At 35.2% G+C, this 20,295-nt stretch overlaps 1 protein-coding gene across 2 annotated transcripts in view; it reads left to right on the top strand.

The window, feature by feature from the left end:
• GRIK2 (glutamate ionotropic receptor kainate type subunit 2) overlaps positions 1 to 20,295 on the top strand; it is a 439,138-nt gene that overhangs the window by 315,360 nt on the left and 103,483 nt on the right. For both annotated transcript variants that reach the window (XM_087774640.1, XM_087774639.1), the window contains 2 exons: positions 14,338 to 14,456; positions 18,327 to 18,544. In XM_087774640.1, coding sequence (XP_087630766.1) covers positions 14,338 to 14,456; positions 18,327 to 18,544 — 337 coding nt within the window. The remainder of the gene's footprint in view (positions 1 to 14,337; positions 14,457 to 18,326; positions 18,545 to 20,295) is intronic.

Genomic DNA, 20,295 nt, shown 5'->3' with positions numbered 1-20,295 from the left:
ATTTTATTAAAGATAATAATACTCTTCAAAAGCAAACTAGCCGAAAGAGATGACCCCTACAGTTCTGATGTTATTGGTTCTTATTTTGTGGAAGGGTATCAGCTGGAGAAGTTGAACTACAGTTTTTAAGAATGACCATACTGTCTGTACCTTTAACCATTACCCTTAGGACAGCAGCGCCTTGCAGTATCTCAGAAACCAAAAAAATGAGTAATTGTGATTGTTTCTTACAGTTCCCCAGAAGTTCCTTGCATTGCATGAAAGAGAGGAATATATCCTCAGTGTTTTTTGCTGAAGTTACTCAGATCCACTTAGAGTTATTAGAATATTTTTCCTGAGAGAACCCATGTAAGAAACCCTTCAGCTTTAAAATAAGTTATTAAAAAAATTAAAGCCTTTTTGAGAATACAGCTTCTACTGCCAGATTGTCCATTATAATTTTGACACTATTCTCAGTAAATTCATTTGAAAATTATAAAATTAACCCATAAAAGCAGCACTGAAGTAATTAATGTTGTAATATAGAAACAGCATTGGCAAACTCTGAGATTAGAGTAAAATCCTAGCATAGAAGATGAGAGTTTTCTGGCTGCTGCCTATTTTAATTAAAATAATTATAAAGATGAGATTTTAGAACACTTCATACCAGAACACAACATCCCTGGAATTTTATCTCTGGTGCCAAATTACAAAGAATTAAAGGAGAAAAACAATTTTCCACAGTATTCTTCACTGATGAGTATTGATAGAACCTAAATTATAGCCTAGCGTCCTATATTCTATGTATATGTAAGCACAGATTTATCACAGAAAGATATATTAATTCCTGCTTTAGAACACTTCTTTTGGTGCATATTTTTAGACATATGATGCAGAAGCATGTCCATAGCTACTCTGCCTTATCCCCTCACTTCTCCTGAGATCAGGCTTGTAACTGAATCATTATGTTTTATACATATTCAAGTCACAAACAGAATAATACATGATTAGCTTTATGGTTTAACCATGCTGTTATATAAAAGACTGATTTTATTTTACTACTGTCCATATTTCACATTTAAACAGACTAGTTTCTTTTTCTACTAAAAATACCAAAATATCCAGTACTCCCTCTCGCCCCCAAACAGAGGAGGTTAAGCTTTATTTCTTAGTGTCCAATGAACCTATTACCACACTTTCTTTGAACTCAGCTTCCATAAATTTGAGTCTGGTCTTTATAGTTACACAGAGGACACTGTGTAATGCCTTCTTTTTCTCTGAGAAGGCAAAAGACCCGTAAAGGTTTTCTCCCTCTGGCAAGCACCATTTAAAAATGTTTCAGCAATTACTTAATGTACCAAAACCAGTAGCAATGATGCAATACAGTGGTACTGAGCCCAGGACAAGGGATTCTATAAAATGTATAACATTAATTTATAAGCTCTGAAGATAAGTAAGTCAATCACCTGTCAAATATGAACCTTTAAGAAATTGGAAATAATTTTTTTGTGTAATATAACTTTGGGCCTGCAAATCTGTCGAAGATGTTTAAATCAAAAGAAATCACATGTGCTAGTCAATACTTGGAAGGAAGAGTTCTAAGGAAAATTCAAGTACTGCAGGCAAAGTGTAGGGTGATCATTAATATTTTTGTTAAGAGTTGGCATTGATCAATAAAGACACATTGTGATACAGGGGCGTATCTCCTGTCTTTTAGGCAAAAAGTAAATAAGAGTTCTATATAAACAATGATCTTTAGAGATTCTTTTGGATTTATTGTAATGCGAGCCAAGAAAGGAATGGCGTTCTGTCTAGTTTATGTTTTATAAGAAGTGGATAAGGCAGATAACAATTGTATAATTTTACAGTGCCCTAACTAAATATTGATGCGAAGCTGAAGTTTTATTACATGATGTACAACAGGGCTATTAAATGACAAAGGAAATGTTAGGCACTTTGAGCAACAGCGAAACCTAGAGCCTTGAGTTAAGCTCTGAAGCAAGTGTGTTTAGAGGGAACAGAGACCAAAATGTCTCATTCTAGGATCCAAAAAGCTGCAAGTACTCTGAACTGGAAGTGGCCTGAACAAATAAAAAGGAAATACAGGGAGCAAAGACGTGTCTGAAAACACCCTCCTGCTATAATTTTTTTCTGCTCTTTATGGCTGTCTTCACACTGTGATCATAAGCTGACAAGGTTTGATTCAGACTTAGAAAAAGTAATCACCTACAATTTAACTCTCCTCAAGTGTATTATTGTTCATGACATAATTTATAATTTATTGACCAGAGCTGTCCAGGAATCGTCAGTGATATAATTTTTTAGTGGGAAATGTGCCATAGCAAAACATTTCTATAAAATGTGATGGTTTTTCTGAAACTTTCATATTCCTAATAGAATTTCTAGTCAAAATAAGAGAAGACAGTAGAAGAAGAAACAGGTACCCCTTGAAAGTGAAAGTTTTTTTCCTGTTTATGTCAGTTACTGACTGAAGAAAAACAAGGACTTGGATTTGGAGTTTCTTCATTCCCTGGTAAATACTAAGGATGCAATAGACATTTAAATCATTTATCTCTGACTGTGGGCAGAAGTAGATGTCTACAGAACAGTTAAAAGCATAAGCAAGTCTATAGCAGTACTTCTCTCAAGTACAGTCCCACAAAGACAACAGTCTGTGGCTCTCAACTTGAAAGATTGTATTTTCTTATACAGATTAAGATTTCTTTGAAAACCTGAAAAGTATCATGGACTGAGGAAGATTTTTCTAACCCAGGACTAAATAGCACAGTTTAAAATATGCTACAGACTTCACAAAGCAAATAAGACATGGTTTCTGCCTGGAGAAGCATACAAGTCTAATTTTAGACATGGCAGAACAAGTGAGCACAACAAATAGTGGGGGAGGGTGGGAGCTGAAGAGGGTCGCACTAAAAAGATTACATGGTTACTTAGGTTCATTTCATGCATATCTTGATAGTATTGCTGTTTCATTTGTATATAATATTTCTAAACCTTCTATAAATATTCCAGAAGTAGCTGGAGAGGCAGCAGAAAGAGAACAGGGAGAAATGTGTGTGAGATTTAGCAGAAGTAAAAGAGGTGATGAAGGGAATCAATTCTGTATAGAAAATAGTGGTCTATATTTGTGTACAGGCTCTTTCGTTTTTCTTTGTGACCTTCAAGCCATCAAAAGACATTTATATGATGACTAGTCTCGTGTAATCTATGTGGAGGCACTTACATTTTAGACTTTCTCTTTTGCTGGGTATCTAAACATAGCTCTGCTGAATAGTTCCAGAACAACTGTGTTAGTAAACATTTAAGCCTTATTATAATTTGTGGATGGAGCATGGGAAGGTCCTTTGTGCTGTGTGAGGGCAGGTGCTCAAACTGTTGACCAGAACTCAGATCTCACCTCCCAAGGGAGGACTCTCATTAGAGGAAGAAAGCCAATTATATGTTGGGGGGGGGTTCACCTTGGCTAAGGGCCAAATGCCCACCCAGCCACTTGCTTGCTTCCGTCTGCAGCAGGACAAGGGGAGAAAATAGGATGAGAAAGCTCAGGGGTCAAGATAAAGGCAGGGAGATTGCTTACCAGTTACTGTTGTGGCCTAAATTAGATTCAGAAGGTGAGAAACAAAGACAAACACTGAGACAACACCTATCCTACTTCTTTTCCCAACCTCAACTTCACTCCTTCACTCTAGATTCCTCTATACACCCCCGAGCAGTGAAGGGAGGGTTGGGGGCAGTTTGCAGTCAGTACATAGTGGTTTCTCTCTCACTCCTTCCCCCTCATGCTTTTCCTCTGCTCCAGCATGGGCTTTGTCATGGGCTGCAGTCCTTCAGGAAGAGAATCTGCTCCACTGTGGTTCTCTCCATGGGCTGCAGGGGAATCTCTGCTCTGGTGCCCGGAGCACCTCCTCCCCTCCTCCTTCTCTCACCCTGGTGTTCCTTCTGCTGTTTCTCACTTTTTTCTCCCTTCTCCTCTCTTTCTGCCTGGCATTTTTTGCCCTTTGTTAAATACATTTTCCCAGCGGTGCCACAATCTTGGCTGAGGGGCTGTTTTCTTTTTTTTTTTTTTTTTTCCTTACCATTGTCTTTACTCACCTTTTGTATGTCTACTGGCCAAAGTTCAGTAGGTGGACTTCCATCCTAGGTTTTCACCTGTGAGAGAGGTGCCCTGCTGGACATTAGAAACAGTGAGTTCAAAACCGCTCAAGCTGAGGAGGGCCTGGAATCTAAGTGTCTTAACTTGCTGTTTTAGTCACTCCATATGTTTGAAAGAGGTTTTCTCTTCTATTAGGCACAAGACTTAGTAGAAGACTCAGCACTGTGAATCAGAGGCACATACTATGCATCCCTGGACCAGGCATCTGCTGAGGAAGCTCAGGCCCCTAGTCCTAAATGTTTTCTGTTTTATGATTGCAGGCCTGGAACAGTCACCCTACAAGATGAGCTTGGAAATCATGAGGAAAGGATGTGCAAGTCCAGGGTGCTACTGAAGGCAGAATAAGATTAAGTCACCAGAAGTGTTTAGGCCAGACATAGGGTCAGGGAGTTGAACAGTTCAGAGGAGTTTGGCTGTCAGACAGTAATATGGGTTTTGGATGCTCTTTTGCTGCTTTTCTTTGACTGCACTATAGAGCTGTAGATGCTGAAATTAATCTTGGCTTAGCAAGACAGAGCTTGTGGTTTGCTTTTTCCATTACCCCACTGCTTTTTCCATTACCCCACTGCCAGTAGCACCAGACATTGAATATCAATACAGAAAAAAGGAAAAAGAGGAAAGAAAGAGAAAGAGAGTGAGCAAGCACCTAGAAGAGGTGATAGAGTAAAAGCCAGCCAGTGAGTGAAACTGTACCTCAATATCTCTGGCTGCACAAAATCTTTCCAATTCTGGTGCACCAAAGACAGGGATATCTAAGGAGATTCAGGGATTTATAGACTGTGAGATTAATGTTTGCTCAACATCTTCACTTTCCCTGCTGATATACCTTCGGCTTCAACCATTCTCCCTTTCCCTGCCTCCTCTTGGCCTCATCCTTATTTTCAAATAACAGTGGAATTAGTACCACTTCAGTTTGTATTGTATAAATAGTTCTTCTTTTTAATTGTTTCGAATCCTCAACTCTGATTTTTAAACTCAGGCTGAGAAAATAATTTACTGATTGCCTGGATATTCAAAGGTCTTTCTAGAAATGCAGATCAGAAATTCCCAAAAAGTAGTCAGTTTTCTCTTTCTCTCATTGTATCAATATACTCAGGGAAACCCATATTTGGGTAAATAATAGTAATGCTCTCTGTTAAAGAAGTAAGAAAGTAGGCTATTTAGAAGGAAAATGCAAATAAAAGCTATAGTAAGTATTAAGAATAACACATTTTTGGAAGTAACACCCAATTGTTTATTACTATCTAGATATAGGAATAAAGAAATACAAATGCAGAATTAAAGATTCTCAAGTATGTTAAGAGTACTAAAGAGCAAATCACACAACGGGGAAAATCATATTGGATATATCAGTTTCCTTGTGTCACCGAAAAGAAGGCAAAATGTTTTCTAACACAACAAATACTCTGTTTCTCTGAGTTGTGCTTCAGATACAGAAGTCAGGACAGCCTGTGACTCTTTAAGTATAAAGCCAGTTTTAAACAACCTATGTTGACTCTATGGCCTTGTCAGAATTTGCAACAGCCAAAAGGTACTAGCTGCTTAATATTCCTGAAGGACCCTCCGCTGCTTAGGGATTGTCAGAGCACCACATGCATGCATTGGATCCTTGCTAATGTTCCTTCCCTTACTAAGGCTGCTCTAGAAATCAGTTAGTCTGGCTCATTGCCCACTCAGATTCCCTTTCCATTCAGGAAATCTTCAGCGCAGAAGTCTTCTCTTTCTTTCTTTTATTTCTAATGGGATATCTGAGTCTAACTTGCAGGCAAACTGTAGAAAAATCTGAGCTGGTTCTACCCACCCATAGGCTTTCTTCCCCTATCATTTTAACTTTTTGCCTGTTCTGCTACGAATATCACTGTCTTCTGTGTTCATCTTCTACAATAATACTGCCTTTATTCTGTATCACTGGGTAACACTGTGCAGTTTAGATCAACATCACTTTCTGTTCTCCTAAACTTTATCTAATATTTCTAAGCTCTTTGTAGTCCTTTGCCCTCCTTAGTATTCATAACATCCTCCAAAGTACTGCCCTCTGTGTTTTGATTAGTGTGTTGCTTATACCTTCTTCCAGATTTTTACTAAAAATATTCATTAAAATTAGCTTAAAAAGAACCATGGAGCAACTCTTTGGACATTGCCCCTACTGTACCTTACTTGAGATATCTAAGAACTGTTTAGTTCAAGAATATTTGTTTTTAAAGACTTCAGTACATTTAGCAGGATTCAGGATACATTGGCTGTGGGAGAAGTCTACAATCAATGTGAAGTTCACATACATTAAAAGATAGTAATTTTAAATAAGTTTTCTTCAGAGTCGTGACTGTCTTTTTGCATTTAACTCTATGCACATTTCTTCTTTTGAAGAAATGGATGGACTAATGTTTTGGAAGTTCAAAAATTATATAAAGACTGAAATCAGTATATTTAATAAATTAGGCAATAAGAACTTCACTAGTGCTGTAAAAATGAGGTTGAATGTATACCTCTAACTCTTATTTCCAGCATATAATCTTTAGTTACAATTGTAATATACTATTTCTTTAATGCAGAATATAATGAATTTTAAGAAACCCTTGATTCACATCAGTAGAAACAAACGTTTCAGTTACTATATACTTATACTAATTATCACATAATAGTCTAAGAAATTTTTAATAGTTCTGACACTTTTAAGTTATATTTCTTCAGTGTGTATCATTGGGTAGAACAGTACTAAATACCTAAGCACAGTACAATCAAAAGAAAGATTCTCTTTGTCTTCAGCAGGTTTGAGAACAGATCCATACTTAGTATATGTTTTACAGTATTTCTTTTCAACAAACAAAACAGCCTTTCTTAGTTTTGGTTCAGATTTGAGCTATGACCAACCTGCACAATTCTGTAGCCCCCAAGGGTACTTTTATTTGGAGTTAACAGCAGGACTAGTAGCTAATACCACAGTAAAAGTAGGCAACTTCCATAAATCATCACATATCCACTTTTGCTGGATGATATTATTCCTCTATGGTTCATGTAGCATATAGCAGGAGTTTACTGTATAGTTTTTATGTTACTTGTATATAAGCTAATTGAGTGTTTAGTTTTCGAATATTAACCCGGAAGCTGAAGCTATAGAAAAATGGAGCAGGATATTTTCATTCATATAGTGAAGATTTTGGCCCTGATCCTGCAATAACTTACGTATTTGTACTTAATCCCTGACTCAGTTGGATTTAACAGGATCCTATTCATGTTTAAAGTTAATGGTGCCTTTAAGCCATTTAAAGGGATATGGGTAGAGCTATAGAACACAATTCTGTAAAGATGGTACACAATTTGCACATGAATCTTGTACCTTTCTAGACTTTGGATTGATCGATATCCCCTAAGTTTAGAAACCTTAACGGTAGTCTTTTAGGTATCTAAAAAGTTAGTCACATTAATTTCCATTTATAGACAATAGCGAGGTGATGGTGATTCAATGCAACTATTTTAGACAAGGATTTTTTGTATATAAAAGAAGTGTTGGATGACTAGTTCTTGTCAGGCAGCAACAAAAGCAGAGTGTCTCCACGAGGGAAGATGATGTGGAAGATGACCACAGTAAAAGCAGGGCAATTACTGCACTGACAAGGGTATTTGAGCAGGGCAGGGGTGTTGGCAATAACAGGCTCTGTTCACAGCCCAGCAATCATCAGATAAAGGGAGGTAATGAGTCGGGTCTGACATCCAAGCAGCCAAAATCTTGATTTTTCTAAAAAGCATAATTTAGAAAAAAGACATGCAGGCTTTAATAAAGGGAAGAAGAAACATGTTTTATTGTTGAATAGTGTATTACATTATAATAAACCATCCATCTCATATCCTGGATATTCTTGAAAAAGTTTTAAAATATAATTTATCTGACTGCCAGTTCTTATGCAGTAAGATCTGGATTGAGGGTGTAGTCCTGTACAGAAGCCCTGAAAAACAATGTCTAGAAGAATCATTCTTCCTCTTTGGTCTGGTGAATGGGACAATGTGTAATTTGCTAGGGCTAAGAGTATCTCTCATGAAAACCCTGATGCTTTGTTGTGTTCAACAATATCCAGCATTGAATCAGTATGCTCAGTAGTTCATGAAGAAGATAGGTTAAGATTCTTTTCATTTCTCAAATTGTGCTCATTAGATGAAGCCTTACAGCTTGTGAAATCTTTGTAATAAGGGTTTTGCAGTGAAAGCTGTTGTCTACCCAGTTCTTGGTCTGATTATGCAAGAGAGATGTCTGTGTGCATGTAAGTGGATAATCATCTTTCCTTTACATTTCTTCATAGTCCTTATCCAAAGAAAACTGGAGGAATGAAGGAAAAGTATCTGGGTTAATTTGGCAGGTTTGAAATAATGCTAGAATAGTATGCACACTTTAAGTGTGTGCTATTTATGTCTGTGGCATATATTGCTGAGCTATGCAGGGTATGTTGGTTTATACATCATGCTTTAGATAATATTTTTGTGGCACCCTTTTCTCCTAATTGATTTACATGTTCATTTTCAAAAACACAGTAGCAGCATTGTCTGGTTCTAATATCATTGAAAAGAATGCAATTCAAATAAATTAAACACAGCTACCAGTAAGTAATCTCATTAGTCCTTTAAGTCATACTTGCTCCTTTAAGTCATACTTGCACCATAGTTCTTTACAATCAATATTCCCTTCCCTTCCCCGAAATTACTCACAATTCCATAAATATAGGGAAGTATTCTATCTGAATCAGACCAAGAATTCAATTTACTGCATTTGATTTTTGTCTTATAATTTCAAACTATTCTGTAGAATATAGATTTTTCTTAGCCTTTCCGTACTTATTATGTGACTCCTATTTGGGACAGAATGGAAGACAGTATCATGTCTGAGATAAGGGTGAAAAGTTGTAAGTCAGTATGGATTTTTAAACAAGAATTAAACTCCAGGCACTATAATGGTAACTGATCACTATCATGGATTTTTAGTTAAATATTCAATATCAACCTGTGGTTTAAACATTCCATGTGTTTTGCTTTTTTCATCCTCAGAAAAAAAAAAAAAATCCCTGCACCTCTCCCCAACCTAAAAAAGAGAGACTGTTTTAGATTTTCGGTGAAAGTTCACTGTAGGAATTTAACAGGTAACATGCTGGATATGATTTAATGACAGTACATACCTGTTTTGCAAATATATGAAAGCAACACAAAAAATTAAAATGGTGTGTAAATATTAGTAATGGGGCCAATCAGTCTTTATCCCATAAGGACTAAATGTATGTTCCCAACTGGTATAAATTCAGTTCTGTGTAATACTCCTAGACAGCCGTGTGTTGGTATAGTGAAGAACCAATTGCAAATATTACCTCCCTAATCCATTTTCTCTTCCCTCTAAATTGCAGTTTTTGTGTTTTCTTCTCTTTTAAATAAGTTTACAGAAAATAGAGCTTAAATTAAAAAGTCTTTAACTCCAGATATTAAAGTCTGTATTAAGCATGTCTATTAATTTGCTTTTAAAACAAAATACTATCAGAGAGAAACTGATGGGTCTTTGAGTTGAGAACTACTTAAACTGGTGGAGGGTACACTTTTATACATACATTCTCAGCAGCTTTAAATTGCGTCGATTTGTATAGAATGTGCTAAACCACATCTTTTATGAAAGCAGTCAGTGTGTGACAGAATGTACTGCACTGAGTATAGTTTGAGAGCACAGAACCCTGTATCTACAATCACGTTTAAAGTAATCTAGACCGAGTCTTGTGGCTCTCTATAAGACTGTGTCTTTGTTTATTGACCAAAACTGTAGAAACTGCTCTAGTTTATCCAGTATTAGTCATGTGTCTCTTCCTAAGTTTGTCTCAAACTATGGACATTGGAGAGGAGGAGTAGGTGCTTGCAGGTCAAGCATTAAGGAACAGAATCTTGTATCGTCATGGCAAGAAGACTTCCTGTGCCCAGAAAGTGCAAAACCAAGCTCCTAAATAAAAAGGAAGGCTGAGATGCTAGCATTAGAGTCCAGTTGATACCATACCATCTCCTTAAGCCAAACAGACTCAAGATGGACTGCTATTGAGTCTAAAAGCAGGCATTCTCAGTGTAGACTACTGGAAAGTTTATGCCTGAGAAGGGACCTCTTAGTTGATGCTGTCAGTATAGATCTTACCTTAGAGGACTCGCAGAGTTTTGTACTGAACTGAACTTTCTAGGATCTCAAAGCCTAGAATCATGAGATATTTTCCACTTTCTGTCCTGGCATACCGTCTTCCATAGGATACAGAAAAGCAGCTTTGCTAAAGCTGGTCTCTTTTATGTGCATTGCACATAAAGAGCATTAAGAAGTTCCACAACCAGATAGCATAGTATGAAGTATAGTCTGTTTTCATTTACACTGTTCATTCATGACTCTAACTATGTAGGTATGCCAAAGATAATATGGTAGTCCCTCTCATCAGACATTGTTTATGATCATTTCTGTTCTTCCCATACACTCAGAGGCTGCGCTGAAAAATTCAGTATCTCATTAGGGAATTATCTGAGCAGGTTTTTTCCAAAAACCTGTTGTTGTTTTTTAAGTATTCACTATTACTTTTACTTAGCAGGCCTGTAAGATCAAGGCTCCATTATTTGAAACACTATATGAATACATAGCTTAAATAAATTATAGTCTGTCTCAAATAATTTGCAAATGAAATGGTGCAATTCTGAAATAGGTCTTCTGTCTGCTCATTGGGAATTCTAATTTTAATTTCTAATATCATGGAATGTCCCTAAGGTAGAATCATATTTGACACAAATCTTCCCTTTCCTGTGGACTGCTAATATTGCTGACTTCTAAACATTACTTGTACTAGCCAGTAGTTTTGGAAAAGTAATTCTAACTTTTCAGTGGCTAGCAGCAAAGAGGAAAAGCAGAGCACAGGTTTTGTAAAGCTTATTTAAAGTCTCTTTTTTCAAGTATTTCAAACACCTGAAGGTGTTAGAGAATAAGTAAAGAGACTGTATCTGAAACGTTAGAATAAACACTAACAGAGATGGGTAAATGGGAAGAATACCTGTTATCAGCTATCAGGGAGATCAGTCTTCCAATTTGCATCAGCTCATTTGGGTACTGAAATTTCCTTTTTGTTTTACGATTGTCTTCTTGATTGAACTAGAGCGTTCTGCGTTTACATTAGTAGGAGTGCAGTCGGTTCATCAAGGAAAGTGATTATTCCCATAATAGCATTTATTAGACCACATTTAAATACTGTGAGCAGTTCTAGGCCCCCCAATACTTGAATAAACTTGAGCAAGGGTCGCCAAAATGCTTGTGTTCTGGAGCACAAGACTTGTGAAGAGACGTTGGAGGAACTAGGCTTTTTTCAGCATCAGGCAGGAGGAGTTTTCCTACTAGGCACTTTCTAATAAGAGGAACTGATCAAAAAAGATGGAGTTGGGCTCTTTCCAAAGCTGCATAGTGCTTTATACTTTGAAACAAGGGTGGTTCCAGTATGACATAAAGAAAAAAAACATTATTAGAATAATTAAAAATGGAAACATATTGCCCAGAGAAGTTGTGGAATTTTTATCTTTGGAGGTTTTTGAGACCTGACTGGACAACCTCCTGTTCTGAATTAGTGGTTGATATTACCCTGAGCAGGATGCTTGATGATATGTCCTCCTGAGTGAACCTGAATTTATTCTATAACTCTATGACTTGCAAATATTTATTGCGATAGGTTAAACAGTATAAAACCTGTACACATATGCAGTACTTATAAAAAAATTAATTAAAGGATCTGTAGTATAAGACTCTTACATCAGACAATCTAATAACAGACATTAAAATAAGGTGGGATAACATTTATCCATAATAGGCCAATTTTATTTTCCTTACTTTTTTTTCTCATGCATTTTTAAACACTCCTAAGTATCTGTAAAAAAAACAGACATTTTATATCCTATGTTGTGGAATGAAGAATAAAAAATAGAGAATTCTAAAACTATGGGATATTACTTGGTCCCAGACTGAGTCTGGGACTCAGATTGCAGTGTTTCTTTTTCCTAAAGCCAGCTTCTGTGTCAGGATGTTTCTTCCTTTCATTTTAAATATGGACCATTTTTCTGCTCTTCACAACAATATCAAAATAATTAAACAAGATAAGATATCAGAACAAAAAGGTAAAGTTATCAATTTATGTTTTAGACTGTTCAGTAAAATTGCAGCCACTAAAAATAACATTTGCAGATTAATATTTATTTTAAATCTCTAAAATATGTTTGCTTTACCTGGAAAACATTGTCCTCACAAGAACAAGATATTTTCCAATTTTGTCTTCAAATATGTCTCAGGAAAAGAATATAAAAATCTGCTTCAGTTTCACTGAGTGCTTGGTTTCCAAGTTTTGTTGGTTTCACGACAAAATGATGTGAAAAATGCTTACCTTTTTCAATGAGATGGTAAACTTGTGATCTAGTTTTATTGCAAAGTAATAGAAGAATTCAAGTCACAATATTTAATTAGAACCCAGTCAACTTTTTTGAACAGCACGTCAGTATTACATTGCAGAACCAAATGAAATGTTTCTTTGTCAAGTACAGACTTTTAAGATGAGAGGTGTTTTAACATTACATTAAGAGCATAAAAGTGGAACATTTGATTTTCTGAATTTTAATGTGTTTGAAATATTATTGTGAAGAAAATTGCATTTTCTGAAGTGACAGATGCATTATTCAGATAGCTTTGATTATATGATAGATTAAAAAACATTCTTTCATAAGGGATGCCTATCCCAGGATTTCTAACAGAGTGGCTTTAATGATTTGAGAAATTAGGAAAATATATTAATATTGATTTAGTAATTAAACTCTGTAATATTATTAATTATTGTGCTGGTTACATTCTACTGTGTTGCAGTGATTTTCAGTTTTTTGCTCAAATATGTTATGCGCATGCATTAACTCATATTCAATATCAAAGATCTAAAGGCAAAATTTAAGCATAAAATAAAAGTCCCTATCAACAGTGTGTCTCCAAGGCCAGGCATGGTGATTAAATCTCTTAATTGATTAAAATAATCTTGCGCATTGGAATTGAATTTTAAAGCTGTACAAAGGTATAATGAGGAAGAGAAAGCATTGCAAATCTTTGTTTCTGAATGGAATTGTAACAAAGAATAATTTACCTAGACATGTTTGCTTGTTTTAGCTGTATTTGATAAAATAATATTTAGATATGAACCCATTATAATGCACAGCAATGTCAAAGTCATGAGTTAAAATTCATTATATATAATCTGCTTGTAATCTATTGCCAGACTCAGTTAGGCATTGTTCTACTTCTTTGATCTACCTATTTTTGAGATGATTGATTTCACTGTCTTTTTCTTTTTCTTTTTTTCTTTTTCTTTTTCTTTTTCTTTTTCTTTTTCTTTTTTTTTTTCTTTTTCTTTTTCCTTTTCTTTTTCTTTTTCTTTTTCTTTTTCTTTTTCTTTTTCTTTTTCTTTTTCTTTTCTTTTCTTTTTCTTTTTCTTTTTCTTTTTTTTTTTTTGTTTTCTTAGAGCCTGACCCTGCAAGGTGCTTGTGAGTGTCCCCTGCTTCTTTTGGAAAGCCTTTCCAGGGATGCTACTGTGCACCTCACAGGACAGGATGCAATTCTTTTAATTTGCTATAATATTTTTTCCTGTGAATTATAGAGTTTAGTCCCCTTGTGTGTTGATTAATGATGTCACTTTTACCCCCAACTATTTATTTTGTTACATTAATTATTTGTAATTTTGCTGAGAAAAACCTTTTGTCTTAATGTATATTTTTTCCTGGTTAATTACTGTGATTTAATGCATATTATATTTTCTTTCAAGATGCAAAATACTGACACAATGGTTATAAGGACCTAATCCTAAATGGTACCAAGTGCCCGCAATTCCATTGATGCTAATAGAAAAATAAATGCTTTGATGTTTACAGGTGGCACTCAGAACCTTTCAGAGCCAATCTATATACTACTTTATTATTATCAGCAATAGTTAAGAATGTGAATCTTCAGCATTGTTTTATCTTTTAATATTGCTGTTAAATATAATGCAGTCATACTGTAAAAACTTCCAATCACTATTTTCTTTATAACCTTTCTTGTTTTTCTTTTTCTTTTGCAGCAGATTTGCTGGATAGACTTTCTGCTGGCCGCATTTTAAATCTGTTCTTTTTTCTATCAATTACCACAGGTTTAGTCCCTATGAGTGGTATAATCCACACCCTTGCAACCCTGACTCTGACGTGGTGGAAAACAATTTTACCTTGCTAAATAGTTTCTGGTTTGGAGTTGGAGCTCTCATGCAGCAAGGTATACGATTCAGTCTGCTCTTTCTCTTGGGCACCATATCCCACTTTTTGCTGGGGGTAACAGCTCTCTGGTGCAAGTCACTTGCATGGGTGCCTCTGTCCATGTAACCATAAACCAGCTTTTTTATGTTTATATATCCAGGCATTCTCAAATTCCACCTTAGGAATAAGTCTGAAGACAGATAAAATTTTTAAAACTCAAAAGTACAGCATAACTATGTCATTTCTGTCCTAAACAGAATCAGGTACATTACTGCATCAGTAAAAGAGCTCATCTGTCCATTACCTAACAAACCTTCATTTAAACAACCTAAAAAATAGTATATCTTTGTCAGGCAAGACTGTAATGTAAATGTCTCTCATTTGTTTAATTTTGATCTAGAAATCTTTCAATAACAGACACATTTTATCTAGTAGTTAGTACCTGTCAAATAAAATGTTAAATATGGGAGATTTAACTCTTTCCAGCCACATTTTATGTTTTTTAAATTTGGAATGACCATTCTTAGAGATTTGAATAAATAGTCTATAATATACAATGCATCCACTGAACAACTGATGTCATTGCTGACAATAAAAATGGCAGATGTATAGTCATATTGCTCAGAGTATGACCAACAACCAATTCTAACTAGCACTGTCTTAGTAAAATCCGTAAGGTAAGATACATTCTTTAAAATCTATAATTTTCCTTTTGTTTTTAAAGTATACCAAAGATACATATCCATAAAAATATATCACCATTTTATTATGCTTTTCCATAAGGATTTGAACAGAGTCACATAATTTCAGGCATATTTGAATAACACAGATTCAGCTTTTTGTTCTGACATTTCATTGGGCAGTACAGCATAATAAGAAAGACTATTAGTTCTGTTGAAGAACCACCAAAAGGCATGACTCTTCTTTCTGGAAAAATAACCAATGCATATTACAAAAAATTCATAGAAAATGTTGGCAGGAGCTAGTGCATGTTGGTATAGTTACTTGATGGATATACCTGAGCAATCGTTTTTAAAGTTATAAGTACACCAACTATAAATAAATCCTGTTTTTAAGTCATCAAATAAATTCATTAAGCTCTGCTGTAACTGTAATAAATGTTCTGTCATGTATCAGGTCTGTAGACTTAAAAAATCTCTAAGCTCTCAGTGAAAAGTGTACTATACTCAGAAAAACATGAATTAATGAGTAAAAAGGAATCAAGATTCTAAATCAGAAATAAAAATACAGCTATATTTTGGTAAGTGTTTAGTATCAACTACATTATGAATACACGTTTCAAGAAATTATATAGTCCAAGCACAACTCCTAAATACATGTTTGTAAGATAATGGTTGCTTTCAAAGGAGCTACCAAAAAATGGATACTGAATAAAACAAGGTATTTTGAATTCTGTTCACAGTTCTCAGGATTTTCAGAATCACTATGAATGCTGAGTTTTATTTCTTACATAGCTGTATGCTTCTCCATATTTCTGGAGGAGGGAAAAAAGCAATTTAGGTTTTTGCATCATCTTTTTGCAAGAAGAAGGTATTTTAGTCCCTAGCATCTAAACATATCTTGACAATCAAAATAGGAAAAAAAAAGACATTAGTTTTAAAAGACATTTTGGAGGATAATAGTTTTCCATGAAGAAAAACTAGTTTTTCAGAATTAAGGCTGACCTTCTGTCCTTGCCTTATATTGTTTTGCCTTTGACTCAATGCATCTTTTAATAAACTTTCAAAGGCACCATTCTAATGATGAAGTATCAGTCTTGATTTTGAGAATTGCTTTTAAAAAAAAAAATTCAAGAGCCTAAAGTCATCTAAAAGTAGGCTTTTGCACAAGCATGAAAGTTCTCACCTAATGGCAATAACTTTCAATTAGAAACAATATAATAGCGCTTGGGCCATACTCACATTACCTTATTAAGTGCTGCTTCTTTACAAAACATTTGCTTAGTGCTGGAGGATACATGATAGAGGGAACTCATACATGTCTTGCTGACACCTTTCACTCCCAGGAAACTGTGGGATATAGTGCTGGACATGACGTTACCTTGGGTACATGACAGTCAGCCCCTAACCAGGCTCTGTTTCATGGGCCTAGGCGGCACTCGGTTTCAGTCCTTGGTAAGGTATGAACTTGTGGTAACTGGGGCAACTGCAGCAAATGTTTCCACTCTTCTTTTCTTCCCAGTCCTGTCTGACTTTACTTTTGTTGCATTTAAATGAAATGAGAGCAATTAAAAAGAGTTGATGGTGGTGGGCTTATTGGGAAATCTGTTAGTGTTATGGTGTCTAAGTGTCTGACTAACAGGGCCTAGGAGCAACTACATCAGAAAGGTACTTTTCTACTTTTTTCCTTGCAGAATTCTAGGCAGAGTCTGGCGCTGGAGTTGGCTGTCATGTCCAAGTCTGTCAGCTTTTTTTGTTTGAAACAGCAAGGGTAAGATGAACTGCAGGGTAAGATGGGCTGTTTTTGAATACGATAGTCCAGTTATGATACCACTTCTTTTTTCCTTTTCTTTGGTTTTCTTCCTTTTTGGTTTTTTTTTCCCCTTTCTGTTCTTTTTTTTTTGGCATTGACGTTGGAAGTTTGGCATAATCTTTCATTTATATGAAGATGTGTTACCTTGCTGGACCAGTTCCTTAAATAATTCAATATGAACACTAAAATTTAACAGTAATAAAATAGTCCATCTTGCCTTCATTCCATTTTACCCAGGAGATTTACAAACAAGCATAGTGACCAATTAACAAAAAGTGATTGTTTTGGTACAAAGGTATAGTGGATATGGTAAAACTCTTTCTTTGAAAGGAAGTTTCTGGATACTTCTAAAAGATTTTACATAAAGTTCTTACAATGAAGCTTGAAATTGTTTATTTAACATCATTAGAAATGTCATCCATTCAATTATAACGTTATGGAAAAAAAATCCATACATGCTCATTTGTAATAAATATTTGTGGCTGTAAATTACATTGAATTTTATTTTTTCCTATTTTTAGTAATTAGACACAAGAGGAGTTTATGTGCTTCAATTTGTCTCATTAGACTCTAAATTAGCATTAATAATTATGCAAATTACTATACAGTGTCTGTCGTCCCCTCCATTCTTTAGTGCCATGAGCAGGCAACTCCAGCAATGCATTATAGTCTATCTTTATCTAGTTTATGCATAGCGGTCTAATATTTTCACTGCTGCTCTATTAAATTAAGTGTGTGGCATAGCCACCCATGTTTATCTGAAATTGTGGGGCTAACTATAGAGATGGGAGATGTTAATTTTTTTATCTAAGCAGTCAATAAGCAACCCTTTACAGCATTACAAATGGCAAAAGTCAAAAGCATATTTATAATAGATTTCAGATTTTGTATTTCAGATATGAAATACTTTATTTCCTATCTGCCTCTTTCATCAGTAGCTTATTTTTATTTACTCCAGTGAGTTTTTATAAAATACTTAAATAATGTTTATTTAGTGCCTTGAAGATAAAGTACTGTATAAGTGCTTCAATATTAGTATTAACTTGGAGATTCAGTCCAGCTAGGATTTTTTCTGGAAACCCAGTTCAAGTAACTGCTTTTTTCACATTGCTATATATATATATATATTTATAACTTTTAAAAAGGCACTGATCATTGAGTCTCCCATTACTATGTTTTGATTCCCACAGCTCCAAAAAGATCTGTCTTTATAAGTGTAATCAGTTCTTATTTTTCATTTCAGTTGTATGTGTTTGTACAAGCAGTACATGTAAGCCTGTAGCTTAAAGATTTTTTTGCACAGTGATTCCATCTCCCCACTGTGGCAAAAAGTGCTGAACACTTATTGATTGTTTTGTGTGCATTGGTTTCACCTTTCTCCCCTGGTTTTCGTTAGGTTCTGAGCTCATGCCCAAAGCCCTCTCCACCAGGATAGTGGGAGGCATTTGGTGGTTTTTCACACTTATCATCATTTCCTCGTACACTGCTAACCTAGCCGCCTTTCTGACAGTGGAACGTATGGAATCCCCTATTGATTCTGCTGATGATTTGGCCAAACAGACAAAGATAGAGTACGGGGCAGTTGAAGATGGAGCAACTATGACTTTCTTCAAGGTAAGCTTTATATTCTGTTTGAAAAGATCCTATATCCTGATTGTGGGGGAAAGTTTGTGCACCTTGCTGAGGAGCAACGGATATGATTCCCACTGCTGTCAAAAGCAAGTGAAAATCACTTTTTTGAGGATTTGCAAGATAGCAAAGGAAGCAAATGCAAAATCTCTCATGGGAAATAAAAGGAAATTTCTTTGATGATTTTTGCTTAAAGAATTGAATTTATAGCAGTGGAATAGGTGAAGAAACCTGAACACTTTGCTCAGATGGATCTCCTATAGCTGTGTACTAGAGTGAGTTTTATTGGATTAGGAGTTACAGTATCAGTTCAATAACATTATACTTAATCATAGTCTTTGTTCAACCAACTGGACTACACTAAAGATATTAGTGGCTCGACTGAGAAAAACCTTTTGGACTTCGTATTTTTGAGAAACTTTTGAATAAAATTTGGGCTCCATATAAAAAGCTTAGATTTTTCCAGGTTTTCTATTCCTTTTAACCTGTTACTAAGATCATTCAATTTGAAATATGGTGAAATATGCTGCTGGATTAGAGAGGAATCTTTCTTTCCTAGCTTCATCAAGCATTTAAGTGGGCTTATATTAGTGAGAAGTATGCATGAAGGGAGAGAGGATGGTTTCTTCTATAACTCCTTGTGTTTGATAGCCCAGAGGTGTCTCAGATCTTCCAATGGGAGAGGCATTTAACAATATCTGATCTTTGGTACATTTTGAAGACTTTCAGCTAGTATGTTCTGGTTTTATGAGTTATTATGCTGTCACCTAAAGCTTTGTGGTGATTGTTACATTGGCATCTGAAATTAGACAAAATGAGGTCCAAGGTAACTTGTAAACCGGTGCAGAAATTGAAGAATGTGTGCTCAGTTCCTCTTACCAGATTCAGAGAGTAATTCAAATTTGTTTAGATATCAAGGCTACATAGCCACTATTTAATGTTATGACCTTAGAGCCAATTGAAGTGTACACATAGTTTTAATTTTTAAACAGAATTATAGGACTTTCACCTTCTGCTTGGAAATAAAAATCAATTCAACTTCAGTATCTCAGAATATTTTAGGCTGCTTAACTTACAGCATGCATTGGGGAGGTTCTGAGTATTTTCCCCAGAATACTTGTTGGAAAAGGAGCTGATTAAGTTAATAGAAGTAACTAATCAATTAGAGGTCTCTTGATGTCAGGAAATATGTGAAGTGGTTAAAAGAAACAACATTGAAAATTTAAAGACAGGTTTTTAAAAGAGTCAAAATGATTTAAGTCTCAGGACATAAAGAGATGACACAAGGTGTTTATTGAGTTACCAGAAAACACTACAGGGCTTTAATTTCATTTTTGTCTGGCATAAAACTTTGAACTTGTTCTAATTCAGATTCAGATTGTGAACTCTAAAATATTAGGAAGCAAGTTTAAATTAGCAGTGTCTTTACTTCTGGATGCCAGAAGCACTTTTCCCTGCATTTTCTTAACTTTCAGTTTTCCCTCTCCCCACCCTTAATTTTCTCTCTTATTCACTCTTTTTACTTCTTTGTATGTGCATAATCTGTGTGTTTTTTAAGCGTGCAGAGACTATTTCTCTCTCTCTGAATGTTTTTCCACTCTGCATATTAATATACTGCTCCCTTTTCTTCTATTTTGTATAAGCAAATTGCTTCAGGAATATAATTTCCTTACATGAAGAAAATGAAAATGCAAGAAAATATTTTAAAATAAGACTATAAGTGGAATTGCCTTAAA

Source organism: Nipponia nippon, unplaced genomic scaffold (genome assembly GCF_047370975.1).
Source record: "Nipponia nippon isolate SJK-2023a ecotype South Korea unplaced genomic scaffold, ASM4737097v1 scaffold_4, whole genome shotgun sequence".
NCBI lineage: Eukaryota > Metazoa > Chordata > Aves > Pelecaniformes > Threskiornithidae > Nipponia > Nipponia nippon.
Note: the sequence above shows the minus strand (reverse complement) of the source record. Positions and strands in the feature narration are given on the sequence as shown.